General features: G+C 43.9%; 1 protein-coding gene across 2 annotated transcripts in view; it reads left to right on the forward strand.

Annotated features, from left to right (window-relative positions):
* The window catches only part of LOC129701269 (complement factor H-like), a 46,278-nt gene that overhangs the window by 16,769 nt on the left and 9,869 nt on the right, over positions 1 to 19,640 (forward strand). For both annotated transcript variants that reach the window (XM_055642416.1, XM_055642417.1), the window contains 5 exons: positions 1,804 to 1,980; positions 5,559 to 5,732; positions 9,923 to 10,096; positions 11,080 to 11,256; positions 18,053 to 18,238. In XM_055642416.1, the coding sequence (XP_055498391.1) occupies positions 1,804 to 1,980; positions 5,559 to 5,732; positions 9,923 to 10,096; positions 11,080 to 11,256; positions 18,053 to 18,238 (888 nt within the window). The remainder of the gene's footprint in view (positions 1 to 1,803; positions 1,981 to 5,558; positions 5,733 to 9,922; positions 10,097 to 11,079; positions 11,257 to 18,052; positions 18,239 to 19,640) is intronic.

Below are 19,640 nucleotides of genomic sequence, written 5' to 3' on the forward strand. Positions count from 1 at the left end.
GCTCCCACCCTCATTGTATAGATCAAACTCGGCCTGATGTCTCATTAATCTTTACTATCTTTACTTCAATTTGTGTCTATCTGTGATTCCACACCGCTGCTTGGAAGTATGCCGCGCCTGCGCGCTGGGTGGGTTCTTCACGTAATCCCTCATCGTAACTCCTCATAAAATACAGATCGAACTTCGTACTGGTAAGTACTCGTTTAATCTCACTATAATTTTATACTATGTTCCCCTTTTGAGGTTTAATTGTAATCGCTCTCCTTTTATAAGATTGTGATGTTTTGGTAATTTGGAAAAGGTTCTTAGTGTGTTAGAAACAGTGACAACACTTGGACTGGATGTACAGTGAGCCCATTTGGCGAGAGATGCAGCTGGGCCAGCTGTCAAAGTTGCCTCAGCATTTTCCTGGGCATTTACCAGCATTTACAGTCCTATCACAGGGCAACGCCTTGTGGGTGTATTGCACCTTGCATTATCCAGCAAATGCTCAGTGGGGTTTGAATAACGTTTTAACCATGACGTGGACATCAGCTAAACCAAGCATAAGTTTGTATATGATGTGTATATTACCAAACACTTGCACACGGTCCACCAAGGTCGACTGGATCTCCCGGTTACAAACCATTTTAACTCCCCTTTCCGGGCCAAACTGACCTATCAGTCCTGGGCCTCCTCCACTGCCAGAGAGAGGCCACACACAAACTGGAGGAACAGCACCTCATAGTCCGCTTGGGTAGCTTACACCCCAACGGTATGAAGATTAAATTCGCAAATATTAGGTGCCCTCTAACTGACCCCCAAGTCCTTCATCTCTCCCCTCTCCCCCACCCCCTCCCCTGCCCTGTGCACCACCTATTCCACCCTCTGGCTTCACAATTCATAACTATTCAAACCTGTCTTATACTTTATGTTCATATCTCTGACCTTTGTTCCCGCTAAGGTACAGGAGCCTGGGATCTGTTACATCCAGATTCAGGAACAGCCTCTTCCCCTCAGCCATCAGGCTATGAAACTCGCCAACAAACAGACTCTGAACTGTAACAGCCTATTTCACTTTATCTGCTTATATATGTGTATATTGAACTGAACTATTCTGAATTTTTGCTTACAATATTCGGTTGTGCTGCAGCAAGTAAGAATTTAGTTGACCTATCTGGGACACATGACAATAAACTCACTTGACTTGACTCTTGATTATCTGCTTATCAAAAATACCCTCGCCTATGTTGTCTATTCCCTGCCATGCTTTATTCTACCTCATTTTCCAACTTTCTTCTCCCCACCTTCAATCAGTCTGAAGAAGGATCTCAACCCAAAATGCTACCTATCCATTTTCTCCAGAGATGCTGCCTGACCTGCTGAGTTACTCCAGCACTTTATGTCCTTCTCTGAGCCCCACCTGGACTCACACTCATTTCTACCCCTCCCCTTCGACACATATTCCTTCTTCTAGCTTCACAATTCATACCTCTTTCTATCCTCATCTCTTCCCACCATTACCTTTTATCATTTCATCTCTGGCCATTTTTCAACCATCTGTTTATCAAAAATTCCTCTCACCTGTATCCAACAATCACCCTAGAATTTGCTGTGTCCCCTCCTATCCTCCAGCATTCACGCCCCCCCCCCCCCCCCCCCAATCAACCACAATCATTCTGAGGAAGGGTCACAAGCCGACACATCACCTATCCATGTTTCCCAGAGGTGCTGCCTGACCCCCTGAGTTACTCTAACACTTTGCATCTTTTTATTAATGTTGGTGAACTTGCCTACTGATTGTTGAATCAATCACTTTTTCAGGTGATCCATGTCAACGTCCAGAAATCGACAACGCTGTACCCTCCAGAAAACATCGATTCCAAAATGAAGAAATATTTCGGGTTCGCTGTTCTCATGGGTATAAATTGCAAGGAGATGCAACAATTAAGTGCACGGGTGGAGAATGGCAAATCGAACGATCTTTCCCAGCCTGTATTGGTAATTTCTTTGCAATATTATTTGAATCAAAAGAAAATCAAAGAAATGTGACAATTATCAAAATTAGCAACATTTAATTATAGTAACTGTTAAAAAGTAATGGTCATAGAATGGAAACCGGCCCTGTTACCTCTAAGCTGCATGCATTTGCGCACGCACACACGTTTTGCAACCAGCTCACAAAGAACATTTATGTGCGCACAAAAGGATTTCTGCAGATTTTGAAATGCGGAAAATAAAATCTCCACGATTATCGCAGCCCGCTCTGGCAACAGGGAAATCATCAGTTGGATCCTTTCGTGGGCCGATCTGTCCCCGTGCTTCATCCAGGGGAGGAACAGGGCCGTCGTCTTCAAAGATCGCGCCACTGGCAGAAACCCAGCGATAAATGAATGGGACTTGACCTTGGTGAGGGAGGTGGGACGGGAGGAGGGAATGGGAAAAGGGAGGGGGAGGGGAGAGGGGAGAGGGGGAGGGGAGAGGGGGAGTGGAGGACTTGTTACAGTGTTAAAATGAAGAACTTTCATATGAAAAACAAAAGCATTCAAGAGTCTGGATGTCATATAGGATAGGATAAAATCTTAACTGGATACATAACTTCAACAATTGGATTCATATTTCTACAAATATGATATTTGTATACTAAAATATGGCCATGCAGTTTTATTAGCCATGAGAGAGAGAATATTGTGAAACCATTTCAGGTTTATATTTGCACAAGAATTCGGTGCGAACATACATTAATAACAGCATAAAGAATTGTACAATGCAAGATTTCTGCGCACACAAACTACTAAAAATTAGAGTGAACATTGCCTATGGGCTGACCAAGATGCCCCGTCTATGCTCACCCAGTTTGCCTTTGTTTAAAGATAGACACAAAATGCTGGAGTAACTTAGCGGGACAGCCAGCATTTCTGGAGAGAAGGAATGGGTGACGTTTTGGGACGAGTCCCTTCTTCAGACTTTGTTTGACCCCTATTCCTCTAAACCTTTCCTATCCATGTATCTATCCTAATATTTCTGAAATGGTGTTTATTGTACCTGTCTCAACTACCTCCACTGGCAGCTAGTTCCATATACGCACCATCTTCTGAATGAAATAGTTGCCCCTCAGATTACTATTAAATTTTTCCCTCCTCACCTTCCACCTATGTCCTCTGGTTGTTGATCCCCCTACTCTGGGTAAAAGACTCTGTGCATTTGCCCTGTCTATCCACCTCATAATTTTATACACCTCTTTAGGATTACCTTTCAGCTGCATTCAAAGGAATACAGTCTTAGGGTGCCCAACCTCTTCTGTAGCTCAGTCCCTTGAGTCCTGGCAACATCCTCTGCATTCTTTCCAGCTTGCAACAAATAGTTGCAATAGCATACAGATACTCCAATAATAATGCCTCTTTCCAAGTCATTCCAAGTTATTGTGCACAGGTTTTTATTCACAATGCAAGTGCATAAAGGGTTATGCGCTTAAAAAGTGGCACGTAATTAAAAAATGCGTAAACATATACGCGGCTATGCTGTCAGCAGTAAATATCAGTGCGTGATTGTGGAAGGCAGGTGAGGGCAGGACAAAACATGGCAAGTAATAGATGGATAGAGGTGAGTAAAGTTTTTGATAGGAAGAAGGCTGACCAAAGGCCAGAGATGGGTGGAATGGTGGCACAGTGGTAGAGTTGCTGCCTTACAGCGCCAGAGACCCAGGATCAATCCTGCCTATGGGTGCTATCTGTATGGAGTGTGTACGTTCTCCCCGTGACCGCGTGGGTTTTCCCCAGATCCTCCAGTTTCCTCCAAAGATGCGCAAGTTCGTAGGATTATTGTCTTTGGTAAATATTGTACATTTTCCCCAGTGTACATGTTGGGTAGTGCCAGTGTACGGGTGATCACTGGTCGTCACGGACTCGGTCGGCCGAAGGGCATGTTTCCGCTCTAAATTACATCTCTAAACCAAATGAAAGATGAAAAGACAGAAGGTGTGTCTTTCTCCCCACCCCCTCTCCCCCTCTACCATCAATCTTAGGAAAGGTCTAAAACATTGCCTGTCCATGTTCTCCACACATGGTTCCTAACTCAGTTACTCCAGCAATTTGTCTTTTTTTAACCACTTGCCAAGCTTTGCCTGCCACCACCTCTTTTTATCTCAGCTTTCTCCACCCCACCAATCTGTCTGAAGAATGGTCCTTCCCCGACACAACACCAATCAATGTCTATACGATGCTGCCTAACCTGCTCAGTCACCTGCTAAATTATTGTGGATATTTTCCAATCTTTCAGCCTTCATTTCAGTTTGTTAAGCATCAATCAGCAGCTATGGATATATTTATTGAGAACACACAGTTGGCGGTAGCTCATGATCGGAATAGAAAGTGGAGTAACAAATATGTTAGGGTGGTCAAGAAGGCTTTGAGCTCATTGGCTTCATCAGTCAGAGTATTGAGTATAGATATATGTAGGAAGGAACTGCAAATGCACTGAAGATAGACACAAAGTGCTTGAGTAAGTCAGCGGGACAGGAGGCATCTCCACGGGGAAGGTAACAATGTGGCAGACAAATGGTAAAATTAATCAGAAGGATAGTGAAACGAGTTGGACAACTAGGATGGGGGAGGATGAATGAGAGAGGGAAAGCAAGGGTCATCTTCCCCATGGTCAACAATGAACCATTCTGCATTTCTTTGAACATTGTCTGTTTTGATCTGTCATTTTCTCACCTTACGTTCTTCTTGAAACCCTTCCATTTCACAAGTTTCCCTCCCCCTTGACTCTCAGTCTGAAGAAGCGGGTGTCGACCTGAATCATCACTTATTCGTTCTCTCCAGAGTGTCCCGTTGAGTTACTCCAGTATTTTGTGTCTATCTATTAAGTTTAGAAGTTGTGAGGTCATGTCACAGTTATGTAAGTCCACGTTATGTGAGGCCACATTTAAAGTACTGTGTTCAGCTTTGGTCACCATGTTATAGGGACATTTTGTCAAACTTCAAAGAGTGTAAAGATTTACGAGGATGTTGCCAGGACTCGATGGCCTGAGCTATTGGGAGAGGTTGACCACACTAGGACTTTATTCCTTGGAGTGCAGGAGGATAAGGGGTGATCTTGTAGTGGTGCATTATATCATGAGGGGAATAAATAGTCTTTTGTCCAGCATAGGGGAATTGAGAACAGGAGGACTTTGGTTTAAATTGAGGATGAAAAGATTTATTACCTGACGGGTATATTTTTTACACAAAGGTTGGTGGGTATATGGAACAACTTTCCAGAGGAGGTAGTTGAGGCAGGTACTATCATAACATTTAAGAGACATTTGAACAAGTACATGGATAGGACAGGTTTAGCAGGTTGTGGGCCAAAAGCAGGCGGGTGGGATGAATGTAGATGGGACATGTTGGTTGCCGTGGGCAAGTTGGGCCAAAGGGTCTGTCTTCATACTTTATGTCTTTATGACTCTCTATTACTCTATGTGAACAGGGGTGCAAAGAGGAAAGCATTGTCATTTGCTGAGTCCTTATGTTATAGCGGTTTTCTACATGTAAATACTTTAATGATCTCAAGGTCTGATCTGAACAATTACTTTACAGAACTCGGATGTGTTAAACCGCCAACAATAGAAAATGGGGATTTTCGTCCTAAAAAGGCAAGATATCATCAGGATGAAGTGGTGGCTTACTCTTGCCTTGAAGGATATTATCTTTTCGGAGAAAGTTCCTTGCGATGTGGTCCCATTGGATGGCCAGACCCACCAAAGTGCATCGGTAAGCAGGGCTTTATTCTCCAGGTATAATCCAGTGTCCTTGGCCAGATTACAACTGAAAAACAGTTGCATGTGCATTTCACAATTAATTTTTCATTAGCATATTTACCTAGCACCACTCAATGTTCAAAGGTAATGTTTGTGTGCCAATGTCTGTGCCAAACATGATTCCAGGACCATCATTTACCTCCTAGTACACAACCCATCTCCTTACATTCCCTGAATATCCATGTGCCCATCCAAAAGTGTTTAAAATGTCACTATTGTTTCTGCCTCCACCACCACCCCTGGCAGCGTTTTCCAAGCCCCCACCACCATGTATAAGGCCATGCTTATTGCAGAGAATAGTGAACATTGGAACTTACTGACCTGGATTGCTGTGGAGGCTTCATCAATGAAGGGATTTCAAGAGGAGGTGGATAGATTATTGAAAGATTGTGAAATGCATGAAACTGACACCGAAGCGAGACTGAAGGCTGGTCAGATCAGCCATGATCATAATCTAGTGTAGATTTGAGGGGCCAGGAGCTTCCTCTTTCTCCATTCCTACCCCACACACTCAGTCGTGTGGAAGGAAAGTATTTCAGGAACTTGCCTCACAGACAACTTAAGAGCAATGGGGAATCGGCAATGATTGCTGATCTGTTCTGGCTGCAGAAGCATGCAAAGTGTAAAGCAAATAAACAAAGCTTAGAAACAAAGAGCTGCACATGCTGGTTTATACTAAAGGTAGACACAAAATGTTGGAGTAACTCAGCAGGTCAGGCAGCATCTCTGGAGAAACAGGATAGGCTTTGTTTCATAGAAACATAGAAATTAGGTGCAGGAGTAGGCCATTCGGCCCTTCGAGCCTGCACCGCCATTCAATATGATCATGGCTGATCATCCAACTCAGTATCCCGTACCTGCCTTCTCTCCATACCCCCTGATCCCCTTAGCCACAAGGGCCACATCTAACTCCCTCTTAAATATAGCCAATGAACTGGCCTCAACTACCTTCTGGGGCAGAGAGTTCCAGAGATTCATTCACCACTCTCTCTGTGTGAAAAAAGTTCTTCTCATCTCGGTTTTAAAGGATTTCCCCCTTATCCTTAAGCTGTGACCCCTTGTCCTGGACTTCCCTAACATCGGGAACAATCTTCCTGCATCTAGCCTGTCCAACCCCTTAAGAATTTTGTAAGTTTCTATAAGAACCCCTCTCAATCTCCTAAATTCTATAGAGTATAAACCAAGTCTATCCAGTCTTTCTTCATAAGACAGTCCTGACGTCCCAGGAATCAGTCTGGTGAATCGTCTCTGCACTCCCTCTATGGCAATAATGTCCTTCCTCAGATTTGGAGAACAAAACTGTGCGCAATACTCCAGGTGTTGTCTCACCAAGACCCTGTACAACTGCAGTAGAACCTCCCTGCTCCTATACTCAAATCCTTTTGCAATGAAAGCTAACATACCATTCGCTTTCTTTACTGCCTGCTGCACATGCATGCCTACCTTCAATGACTGGTGTACCATGACACCCAGGTCTCGCTGCATCTCCCCCTTTCCCAATCGGCATATTACCACTTCTGATCCTTCCATATTATATCCAGCATGACATTCATAGCTTACTTTGTAGCTCGTCTCAGTGTTGATAAATCCATGTTCTACCAATGGATAGTGATCCATGCATACACTTTGCTTATCTGGAAAACAGGAAAAATTTTGAAGTTCTTCTCCATAATATATTAATCTACATTTGCATTTTTAGAGTTTTCTTGAAATAAATAATCACGTTAGGTTTCACATGACATGGTACTGGAAACATTATGACTTAAAGTCATGTTATCCACCAACTTAGTTGAAGTCTGAAGAAGGGTCCCGACTCTTATTATCTAAATGGTGGCCGATTGGGAAAGGGGGAGATGCAGCGATACCTGGGTGTCATGGTACACCAGTCATTGAAGGTAGGCATGCAGGTGCAGCAGGCAGTAAAGAAAGTGAATGGTATGTTAGCTTTCATTGCAAAAGGATTTGAGTATAGGAGCAGGGAGGTTCTACTGCAGTTGTACAGGGTCTTGGTGAGACCACACCTGGAGTATTGCGTACAGTTTTGGTCTCCAAATCTGAGGAAGGACATTATTGCCATAGAGGGAGTGCAGATACGATTCACCAGACTGATTCCTAGGATGTCAGGACTGTCTTATGAAGAAAGACTGGATAGACTTGGTTTATACTCTCTAGAATTTAGGAGATTGAGAGGGGTTCTTATAGAAACTTACAAAATTCTTAAGGGGTTGGACAGGCTAGATGCAGGAAGATTGTTCCCGATGTTAGGGAAGTCCAGGACAAGGCGTCACAGCTTAAGGATAAGGGGGAAATCCTTTAAAACCGAGATGAGAAGAACCTTTTTCACACAGAGAGTGGTGAATCTCTGGAACTCTCTGCCACAGAGGGTAGTTGAGGCCAGTTCATTGGCTATATTTAAGAGGGAGTTAGATGTGGCCCTTGTGGCTAAGGGGATCAGGGGGTATGGAGAGAAGGCAGGTACGGGATGCTGAGTTGGATGATCAGCCATGATCATATTGAATGGCAGTGCAGGCTCGAAGGGCCGAATGGCCTACTCCTGCACCTAATTTCTATGTTTCTATGTTTCTATGAAACAAAGCCTATCCTTTTTCTCCAGAGATGCTGCCTGACCTGCTGAGTTACTCCAGCATGTTGTGTCTACCTTTAGTATAAACCAGCATGTGCAGCTCTTTGTTTCTAAGCTTTGTTTATTTGCTTTACACTTTGCGTGCTTCTGCAGCCAGAACAGATCAGCAATCATTGCCGATTCCCCATTGCTCTTAAATTGTCTGTGAGGCAAGTTCCTGAAATACTTTCCTTCCACACGACTGAGTGTGTGGGGTAGGAATGGAGAAAGAGGAAGCTCCTGGCCCCTCAAATCTACACTAGATTATGATCATGGCTGATCTGACCAGCCTTTAGTCTCGCTTCTGTGTCAGTTTCATGCATTTCACATATATATATATACATGTAGCCCTCACTCAGAGGACGTCAGGAAAGGCTTGGGAGTATAGATAAGCCTTTAGTCTTGACTTAAAAGAGTCGATGGAGGGGGCAGTTCTGATGGGAAAGGGGAATGCTGTTCCACAGTCTAGGGGCTGCAACCGTAATGTGGCAGACAAATGGTAAAATTAATCAGAAGGATAGTGAAACGAGTTGGACAACTAGGATGGGGGAGGATCAGTGAGAGAGGGAAAGCAAGGGTCATCTTCCCCAATGGTCAACAATGAACCATTCTACATTTCTTTGACATTGTCTGTTTTGATCTGTCATTTTCTCACCTTACGTTCTTCTTGAAACACTTCCATTTCACAAGTTTCCCTCCCCCTTGACTCTCAGTCTGAAGAAGCGGGTGTCGACCTGAATCATCACTTATTCGTTCTCTCCAGAGTGTCCCGTTGAGTTACTCCAGTATTTTGTGTCTATCTATTAAGTTTAGAAGTTGTGAGGTCATGTCACAGTTATGTAAGTCCACGTTATGTGAGGCCACATTTAAAGTACTGTGTTCAGTTTTGGTCGCCATGTTATAGGAACATTTTGTCAAGCTGGAAAGAGTGTAAAGATTTACGAGGATGTTGCCAGGACTCGATGGCCTGAGCTATTGGGAGAGGTTGACCACACTAGGACTTTATTCCTTGGAGTGCAGGAGGATAAGGGGTGATCTTGTAGAGGTGCATAATATCATGAGGGGAATAAATAGTCTTTTGTCCAGCATAGGGGAATTGAGAACAGGAGGACTTGGGTTTAAATTGAGGATGTAAAGATTTATTATCTGACGGGTATATTTTTTACACAAAGGTTGGTGGGTATATGGAACGACCTTCTGGAGGAGGTAGTTGAGGCAGGTACTATCAGAAACATTTAAGAGACATTTGAACAAGTACATGGATAGGACAGGTTTAGCAGGTTGTGGGCCAAAAGCAGGCGGGTGGGATGAGTGTAGATGGGACATGTTGGTTGCCGTGGGCAAGTTGGGCCAAAGGGCCTGTCTTCATACTTTATGTCTTTATGACTCTCTATTACTCTATGTGAACAGGGGTGCAAAGAGGAAAGCATTGTCATTTGCTGAGTTCTTATGTTATAGCGGTTTTCAACATGTAAATATTTTAATGATCTCAAGGTCTGATCTGAACAATTACTTTACAGAACTCGGATGTGTTAAACCGCCAACAATAGAAAATGGGGATTTTCGTCCTAAAAAAGCAAGATATCATCAGGATGAAGTGGTGGCTTACTCTTGCCTTGAAGGATATTATCTTTTCGGAGAAAGTTCCTTGCGATGTGGTTCCATTGGATGGCCAGACCCACCAAAGTGCATCGGTAAGCAGTGCTTTATTCTCCAGATACAATCCGGTGTCCTTGGCCAGATTACAACTGAAAAACAGTTGCATGTGCATTTCACAATTAATTTTTCATTAGCATATTTACCCAGCACCACTCAATGTTCAAAGGTAATGTTTGTGTGCCAATGTCTGTGCCAAACATGATTCCAGGACCATCATTTACCTCCTAGTACACAACCCATCTCCTTACATTCCCTGAATATCCATGTGCCCATCCAAAAGTGTTCAAAATGTCACTATTGTTTCTGCCTCCACCACCACCCCTGGCAGCATTTTCAAAGCCCCCACCACCATGTACAAGGCCATGCTTATTGCAGAGAATAGTGAACATTGGAACTTACTGACCTGGATTGCTGTGGAGGCTTCATCATTGAAGGGATTTCAAGAGGAGGTGGATAGATTATTGAAAGATTGTGAAATGCATGAAACTGACACAGAAGCGAGACTGAAGGCTGGTCAGATCAGCCATGATCATAATCTAGTGTAGATTTGAGGGGCCAGGAGCTTCCTCTTTCTCCATTCCTACCCCACACACTCAGTCGTGTGGAAGGAAAGTATTTCAGGAACTTGCCTCACAGACAACTTAAGAGCGATGGGGAATCGGCAATGATTGCTGATCTGTTCTGGCTGCAGAAGCATGCAAAGTGTAAAGCAAATAAACAAAGCTTAGAAACAAAGAGCTGCACATGCTGGTTTATACTAAAGGTAGACACAAAATGCTGGAGTAACTCAGCAGGTCAGGCAGCATCGCTGGAGAAAAAGGATAGGCTTTGTTTCGAGTCGGGACCCTTCTTCAGACTTCAACTAAGTTGGTGGATAACATGACTTTAAGTCATAATGTTTCCAGTACCATGTCAAGTGAAACCTAACGTGATTATTTATTTCAAGAAAACTCTGAAAATGCAAATGTAGGTTAATATATTATTTAGAAGAACTTCAAAATGTTTTCCTGTTTTCCAGATATGCAAAGTGTATGCATGGATCACTATCCATTGGTAGAACATGGATTTATCAACACTGAGACGAGCTACAAAGTAAGCTATGAATGTCATGCTGGATATTATATGGAAGGATCAGAAGTGGTAATATGCTCCGATGGGAAGTGGTCACAACCACCAACTTGCAGTGCTCCTCCAGGTGAGATGAATGATATAACGGTGAAACTGGAGAAATTGTGTGAGGTTAGAACATGAGAACAGAAGGACAGTGTAGAATATAGCAGAGCTCCCTGCACTGGTGCAGAAATAAAGCAGATGACTCAAATATTGTTTAAATTTAATTTCAAAGTCACGTGAGTGACTACGTGAAGAAGCCCGCCAGTCCGCATGTGCGTCAATTCGTCTAGCGTACTGGTGCGAGCGGAGCAGTTTGTACTGCTCTGCAAGGTAAGTAAATTTTCACCGTGCCGCTCTAAAGTGTGCCCGGTGTAGCTATGGAGGCGGTCGGTGGTTTCGGCCACCATGGAAGCTCCATAGGAGCAACAGTGGGTAGAGGCTAAAATTGGGAACCGCGGCACAAATGGAAGGCCAGCGTAGGCTCCATAAAGTGCTGGGATAGCGGCTGTTGCCGTTATCACGGTAGCAGACGGCCCAAATGGGAGACCGCCGGCTACGTTAAGTGTTACAGCTGCTGGTATCAGAGCTCCATACGGGAGCAGGCAATCAGAGGTGGAGACGTGGGGCTCCGTAAGTAGCTAAAATTCATAAATTGCGGCTGCTGGCAGCCAGGTCTTTTTTACTGCAGGAGATCGCCAGCAACAGTTACTGCTACAGTTATGCTACAGCAGCATATAGTGTATACTTTATTTTAGGCAGCTATAATAGAGGTGGCATTACTAACAGTTGCCACTGGGTCACGTTTATGACTATCATAGCCAATAGCATTCTAAAGTCATGTTTAATTTTTGGCAATAGCTTATCATGCCAATAAAGTTTTAAAAGAGATAATTACAGAGGATATTTATTATCACTTACATCTATGGTATAGTGAAATCGGACTTGCCATTGCAGTCCAGAGCTCCTGGCTTGTGAAGCCTTGTTTGAGCTGTGCCTATCAGTCACCTGTGGAAGCTACACCAAGTCGTCACATTTATTTATATAGCACATTTAAAAAACAATTCTCGTTGGCCAAAGTGCTTTACATTTGTTATAAGAATAGCACAACAAAACAAACTACATACATATATATATGTAGTCCTCACTCAGAGGATGCCAGTTAAGGCTTGGGAGTATAGATCAGTCTTTAGTCTTGACTTAAAAGAGTCGATGGAGGGGGCAGTTCTGATGGGAAAGGGGAATGCTGTTCCACAGTCTAGGGGCTGCAACCGCAAAGGCGCGGTCGCCCCTGAGCTTATACCTAGACCGTGGGATATTCAGCAACCCCAAGTCGGACGATCTGAGGGGCCTGGAGGTGGAGTGGTGGGTGAGAAGATTTTTTATGTGGGGGCAAGCCCATTGAGGGCTTTGTAGACATGGAGGAGAATCTTGAAGTTTATACGGAACCGCACAAGGTGGTGTCATGATAATTTCCGCTCATTACAGGGGACTGTGGAAGATTCTTTGACAAAAGACTCCAACTATATGCATATCAATAGAGTAGTCGAATTTCTGATTTTATAGGGATAGCTTTTTTTTAATCATATATACGTCATTACCTATAACAACACCTGGCAGGGTTGATGTATTTCTCCCACTCTGTCTGGCGTATGGAGGCCAGAGGCGCTCCAATCATTCCCTGTAACAATCCGTTGACTCCGGAGGGGGGCAAGGACTCGGAGTCACTAGCTGGTGCAGTCTGTTTGATAAGTCATGACACCAACAGAGCACTGATCTGCAGCTAGTCTCGGTTCGGCTGCTAAAGGAAGCAGCCTGACAACCCCAAGTCGGGGCGAAGTGATAGCCAAGTCTTGGGACATCTATAGCAGATGTAATTGGGCTTTGTCCCAATTAGAACATCTGATGAATAAAATTATAACACAAGGAATGTTCCGTCTTACCAAGGCATGTCAGGCAGCAGCTCCTGGTTCAGGGTTGCAAATTTTCCTCCCACTCAGATGATAGGAGTGGTGGAGATGGTGCCAAAGTATATGCACATATGCCTGAAGAAGCTCCTGGCTCACGGTTGCAATTTTCCTCCCACTCGGTTGAACGTAGTGATGGAGATGGTGCCAAAGTATATGCACTCATGCCTGAGGCAGCTCCTGGTTCAGGGTTGCATAAGTCCTCACACTCGGATGTATGAAGTGATGGAGATGGAGCCATATATATTATGCTCTGTATTACAGGCAGTTCAAGTCATATGCCTGTAGCTGCCCTGGTTTCGGTATTCGTATTTTTCCTCCCACCCGAAAGACTATCGGAGATGGTGTCACAAAATATGCTCGGTATTATGGAAGCATGCACAGACAGTCTGGGGCATACGGATATGGCAACGCCTGGTTCAGGGTGCAATATTTCTCCCACTGTAAGAGAGTCAGAGATCAGTACGGACTGACTCCAAACATGAGCCCGAACATGATTATATGCCGGGATTCCATGCTTTAATGCATGATGTACGGCAATCGCATGAGGAAAAGCTGTGTGCTCTTGCCTCTAAAATTGCTATTCCCTCGGGGACGGACAAGACATTTCAAGAGAAGCTGGCCAGCGGCATCACCTATCTAACAGAAATGACAAGCATGATGGACAGGGTCTGCAAATGGAACTTCTCTGAAGCTCCAACAAAGGAAATTGACCTGGGGTAAGTTAGGTCTCGTTATTAACCTCCGTAAACTCCGAAATGGAGCAGTCTGTCGGCCCAGGTTGCGTTTACTGCTAGCATGGGCTGTCTAGTCGTTTTCACTGTTTCTGGGATAAGATCAGGTTGATGTAGAGACATTGGCAAGGTGCCTTACACAGTAACCTCTGTAAGTTCCAAGTAGGAACAGTTTGGTTACCCTGGATCGGGGTAGACCATCATGAAACTGGCTAGCCATATGAGTCATAGTGACCAGAGAAGCACTGCTTCATCATCTATGAGAGGTTATCGGACTGGTCAATAGAATAAAGTAGTTTAAGTTTGTCTCAACATATGGTTTATTTCTCCTCATTTAGCAGAGTTACTGGTTCATTGGAATCATCATTGCCATCCATTCTGGGACAGGTAGTAACCAGCAGAAAGTTTGTCTGGCATATATTATAACTTTATCTGACCTGCAGGTTCATGTTGTGAATCAACAATGTATTCATAATAATCCATAGGCTCTCAATACCAGTATTCCTGATTGAGTGGTGGGTTGAAGAGATTGTGTTATGCACTCTGGAGACTTAGACATGTGGTCTCAGTCAAAGGACTGCAAGATAATTCTTGATTCACCCTTGCATTATCCTAATCTCCACTAAGGAAAACGCTACATATTCATGGTGACTCTTAGTCAAGAGTTGACAGGGAACTAGTATTCTCACATCTAAGCGAAACTGTGGTTTCAGCTCTAGTCATTAGCTGCTGATTATATATTATCAGCGATGTGTATGAATAACTAGATAATGCATCTTCCGCGGGTAGGAAAGCCTAAACATTTTCGTCCGTAGGATCAATAGAAGAACAACGGTTCCGAGTGCAATCAGTGACAACTCATCCGAGGATGAGTGGTCTGGCCAAGGACTAGAGGGGTATATTTCTTAAGATTACAGAAATATGGTGCACGCCGAATCGGGTTAGCATTAGGCTAATCAAATTGTGGGTTTACTTACCCAGTTTAAGATGGATGATTGGGTGTCTGCAATTTAACTGACTCAGAGAATCGATCTTGTAGTTGCATACTCTGTCTATACACATAAGGCACACATTCTGCTGGCTAATAACAAAGCTAGTGGTGAAAGCCTATGTTGCCCTTCTCAGATTAAAGGGCATTATGTCATACAGTTTTAGGTATTATGCAAAATCGCAAATGATAAAACTTATGGGTTGTCGGTAGATATCTTTTGCGATATTACAAATGTGGCAACACAAAATTGAACAGTACCAATTTGCCTATTCAATCATGCCATGGTAGGCGACTGAAGCAACTATTTTACTCAGTCACGAGTGACGGCTGGGACAGCCTGTCTTCTCGGGCAGCTAGCTCTGCACGATTGTATGAGAAGCTTGTGAACAAAATATGTGGGTCAATTATATGCGGAAATAACATAGGTTTGTGTGGCTTCCAGTTTGAGCCTAGGGAAACTTTATGGGACAGCACAATTGACATTGCTTGTGCTGCTTTATCATTTCTGTAATACCATATGTGGGACATAATGATTAGTTCTTCACCCACTATTCTCTAACGTTATACAGGGTGTCTTTTATTTGACCACTCTAATAGCCTACACTCATTGTAATGTACGATGTACATCAGTAAATTGTAATGCAAATATTCCTCAACATTTTCCTAATGGGACCAGTATCTTAAGATGATTATGCTTTCAGCCACTGATCTTAGCATAAAGAACACAGCCTTACTCAATTTCTGGTTTAGTCTCAACGTCATACTGACATTAGGGTAGCATGTTATAGAAATAATCTCATAAGCAAATGAGCAGGATTGCGTGCATTTGAGGTTGACAGCATACCCACCAGAGCAGAGATCAGGGATGTCATAAGGTATACAAGTGCACTCAGTTGCTAGTGCCTATGAACTGGAAGATAGTTCTTTTGTTTCAATAGTCTCAAGATATTGCTGATGGCTCATTGGCAGCCAATACAATGGATTTCCTTTTCATCATACAGCATGAGGTTTACATAGTGCAGGTTAATAAATTATAAAATTTGGTGTAATGTGTCTGGATATTTGCAGATAGAATTATGCACATTATTGCATAAGTTATTGTCCAACTCAACAGTCTATTGGGACTACATGTCAGTTTAGAGCAATGGCCATGTATGCAAGCTAGCATCATGATATTAATAACTCATCTTTTCCTACAATTAATGGTTTATCTGGTTAAGTGTTTCACACGCAGATTATGTCACTGCATGAAATCACAGAGCTTTGAAATCTTCACGTAGTCACTCACGTGACTTTGAAATAAAATAGAAAGACTAAACGAGAACTTACCATTTGAAGTTTGATCTTTATTTTATGAGAAGTTGCAGTGAGGGATTACGTACCTTCCACTTCCAACCCTATTCTCATAAAGATAATTCGGTAGTTCTAGCCTTCAATCTTTCTATAGCTTAGGTCAGCAACTATTCTGTGGGTTTTTACAGCTACATTGAAGATTGATGCACATGCGGACTGGCGGGTTTCTTCACATAATCCCTCACTGCAACTTCTCAAAAAATAAAGATCAAATTTCAAACGGTAAGTTCTCGTATAATCTTTCTAGTATCTGCCATGATGCTGATTATTGAGATGAGATCTGACCATAAAGCAGGTCAGCGGTTTCTCTCTGGCCGTTCATTTGACTTGTCCTCAGGGTCGACACGTTTTTGCCATTGTTAATATTAGAATAGAATAGAATAGGTCTTACGGTCTGAACGAAATTTTGTGCATGCAGTCATACATACAATAATACAATAATAAACAATAAACACAAATTAACATCCACCACAGTGAGTCCTCCAAGCATCTCCTCACTGTGGTGGAGGCAAAAATCTTAGGGCTGCAGTCTCTTCCCTCCTCTTCTCCCTCTGCGCTGAGGCAATACCCCACTGGACGATGGTGCAAACAGTCCCGCGGCTCACCGAACCCCACAAACGGGCCGGCTCAAACACTGCGGCCCGGGGTGGTCGAAGCTGCCGCCCTCCAGTCCAACGGACGCAGCTGCTGGCCCGCGGCTGAACCCCGGATTCAGGCCACCGCCGCCAGAATGCTGTCCCAGCCACCGGAGCACCGCTCCAGCCCCTAGCCGGATCGCCCTCACGTGAGTGCCATTCCTCCCTCGAGCTGGGCCGCTCCGACGGGAGCGTTGTACCTCCCTCGGGCTGGGCCACTCCGACGGGAGCACCACAGACCCTCACAGGAGAGTCTCAGCCCCGCACCAGGCCGCCCTCGCGGGAGCATAACAGCCCCTCACGGGAGCGCGTTCCAGCCCCGAGCCAGGCCGCTCCGACGGGAGCGTTGTACCTCCCTCGGGCTGGGCCACTCCGACGGGAGCACCACAGACCCTCACAGGAGAGTCTCAGCCCCGCACCAGGCCGCCCTCGCGGGAGCATAACAGCCCCTCACGGGAGCGCGTTCCAGCCCCGAGCCAGGCCGCTCCGACGGGAGCGTTGTACCTCCCTCAGGCCGGGCTGCTCCGACGGGAGCGCCACAGCCCCTCACAGGAGAGTCTCAGCCCCGCGCCAGGCCGCCCTCACGGGGGCATAACAGCTCCTCACGGGAGCGCCGTTCCAGCCCCGAGCCAAGCCGCCCTGACGGGAGCGAGCTCAGGGCAAGTCCTGACCGGCTCTGCCTCCGGAGTCTCGAGGTCGCCAGTTCCGCCATTAGGCCTCAGCGCAGCCGGAGGCAGAGAAGGGGGATACGACAAGAAAGTCGCATTCCCCCGAAGGGAGAGACAGCAGCAAGCCCCGTTTCAACCCCCCACCCCCTCCCCCACCCACATAAACACAACCTAAAAACCAAAAACTTAACTAGGCAAAACAAAAAAAAACAACACAAAAAAGTAAAAGCAAACGGACTGCAGGCGAGCCGCAGCCGTTCACCAGCGCCGCCACTTCCGGTCTTGGGTACTTTGCAATGGATAAGAATAAACGTAATTAATTGATAACAGCCGCAGTCTTCTGGCCATGATATATCAACTATTTAGCACATACATGTAAGAAGCCTTGAAACTTGTTGCCTGCTGATTACTTGAGAAGTTACTGCCAAGCTCATACGATGAGAACTGATTTTTGAATTTAATAAAGTTTTACGACTTTATTTAGTTGTAGTGTAAATTATAGAATAAAGTTATACTTGTAATTCATTCAATAGATCCAAAACAAGGGTGTATAGAAATGCCACCTCCATTAAAGGATGGAGACATACTGGGATTTGATTTTCCACCATTTCGTCCTGGTCAGACTGTAACATATCAGTGTCAGGATTACTACATCATGGAGGGAAATGAACGTGTTACCTGTTCTGGTGGGAAATGGTCCAAATCTCCACGTTGTCTTGGTAAGTAATATTTAATGTCAGTTCTAAACCTTAATAATTATTACAACAAGTACAATACAATACAATACAATACAATACAATTTATTTGTTGTCATTTGAACCCAGAGGTTCAAACGAAATTTGGTTTCTGCAGTCATACAAAGAAGAAGAACCAAGACACAACACAATTTACACGAACATCCATCACAGTGAATCTCCTCCTCACTGTGATGGAAGGCAAAGTCTTATCTCTCAATAAAACTGTGGAGATTGCCCCATTAGTGTGGTTAATTTTACCATGGTGCTTTCCTATAATGAGTTTCCTACAATTTGTATACATTCATTTGCAGGATAAATAACTCTAAAAATGTAATTATCGTAGCTTTTTCAAACATAAGGTTTAGCACTACACGCTACGAATCCCAGTTCTGGAGACACTGGTATGGTGGTCTCGTTGAAGGACACAGATCTTTTTTTTAAATTCTGGATTTTAAATCATGTATTGTGGTTTTTTTAATACATATAATTTATGATGCTTTTATAAGAGAAATAGTAAGATTTTACATGTATTTTATAGTGTTTTTATATGCAATGTATTTTTGTGTAATGTTCTCCCCTGTCTGGATCTGAGTCTGAAATAAAGTGTTTTATTATTATTATTATTATTATTTAGTTTGAAAGGTCTTTTAATGTACACATCCTTTAACTTTAAAAGCAAGTCCTCCAGGAGGTCTTTACAATTGACTGGTCATTATTTGTCTGCAGATAGTATTTGAATCCAGTGGAGGCCTTAGATTCCACATTAAACTACAGTTGGACTTATCCATCAGCTTTGGAATGTGACATGTTATGCAATAATAGGGCAAAACTCTGCTAAAACTGTCAAATAACCTTTGAACAATGAAACACAATTTCTGTCAGTGTGAGGCCACATGCAAATTGGAGGACGAGCACCTCCTATTGTGCTTGGGCAGCTAATATCCCAGCGGTATGAACTTTGATTTCTCTAGTTTCAAATGACTCCTGCATTTCTCCCTCTGAATGACTATTTCTCCCCCACCCTTGTTGTCCTTCTAGTTTCACTGTTTGCATCCATCCCTGTGTCCCTGGTGTTAGCATATCTTCTCCATCCAACAATGGGCCATTATGGACTCCACTCTTCCTGAGGTCTTCTGTTGCCGCCCAGTTTTGTTCTAGCCTTCTCTATCTTTCAGTCTGAAGAAGGGTTCCAACCCAAAACATCACCTATTCCATTTGTCCACAGATGCTGCGTGACCCTCTAAGTTACTCCTGCATTTTGTGTCTATCAAATGGAATTTCTCTCTGCAGTGAAACTCAAATAATCACGCACCCATGGCACTTTGGTGCTGGACTGGTGAATTTTCTGGACTATTGGACATTGGTCCTATTTAGACCCAAACAC

The sequence above is a fragment of the Leucoraja erinacea genome, chromosome 10, assembly GCF_028641065.1.
Source record: "Leucoraja erinacea ecotype New England chromosome 10, Leri_hhj_1, whole genome shotgun sequence".
NCBI classification, from domain to species: domain Eukaryota; kingdom Metazoa; phylum Chordata; class Chondrichthyes; order Rajiformes; family Rajidae; genus Leucoraja; species Leucoraja erinaceus.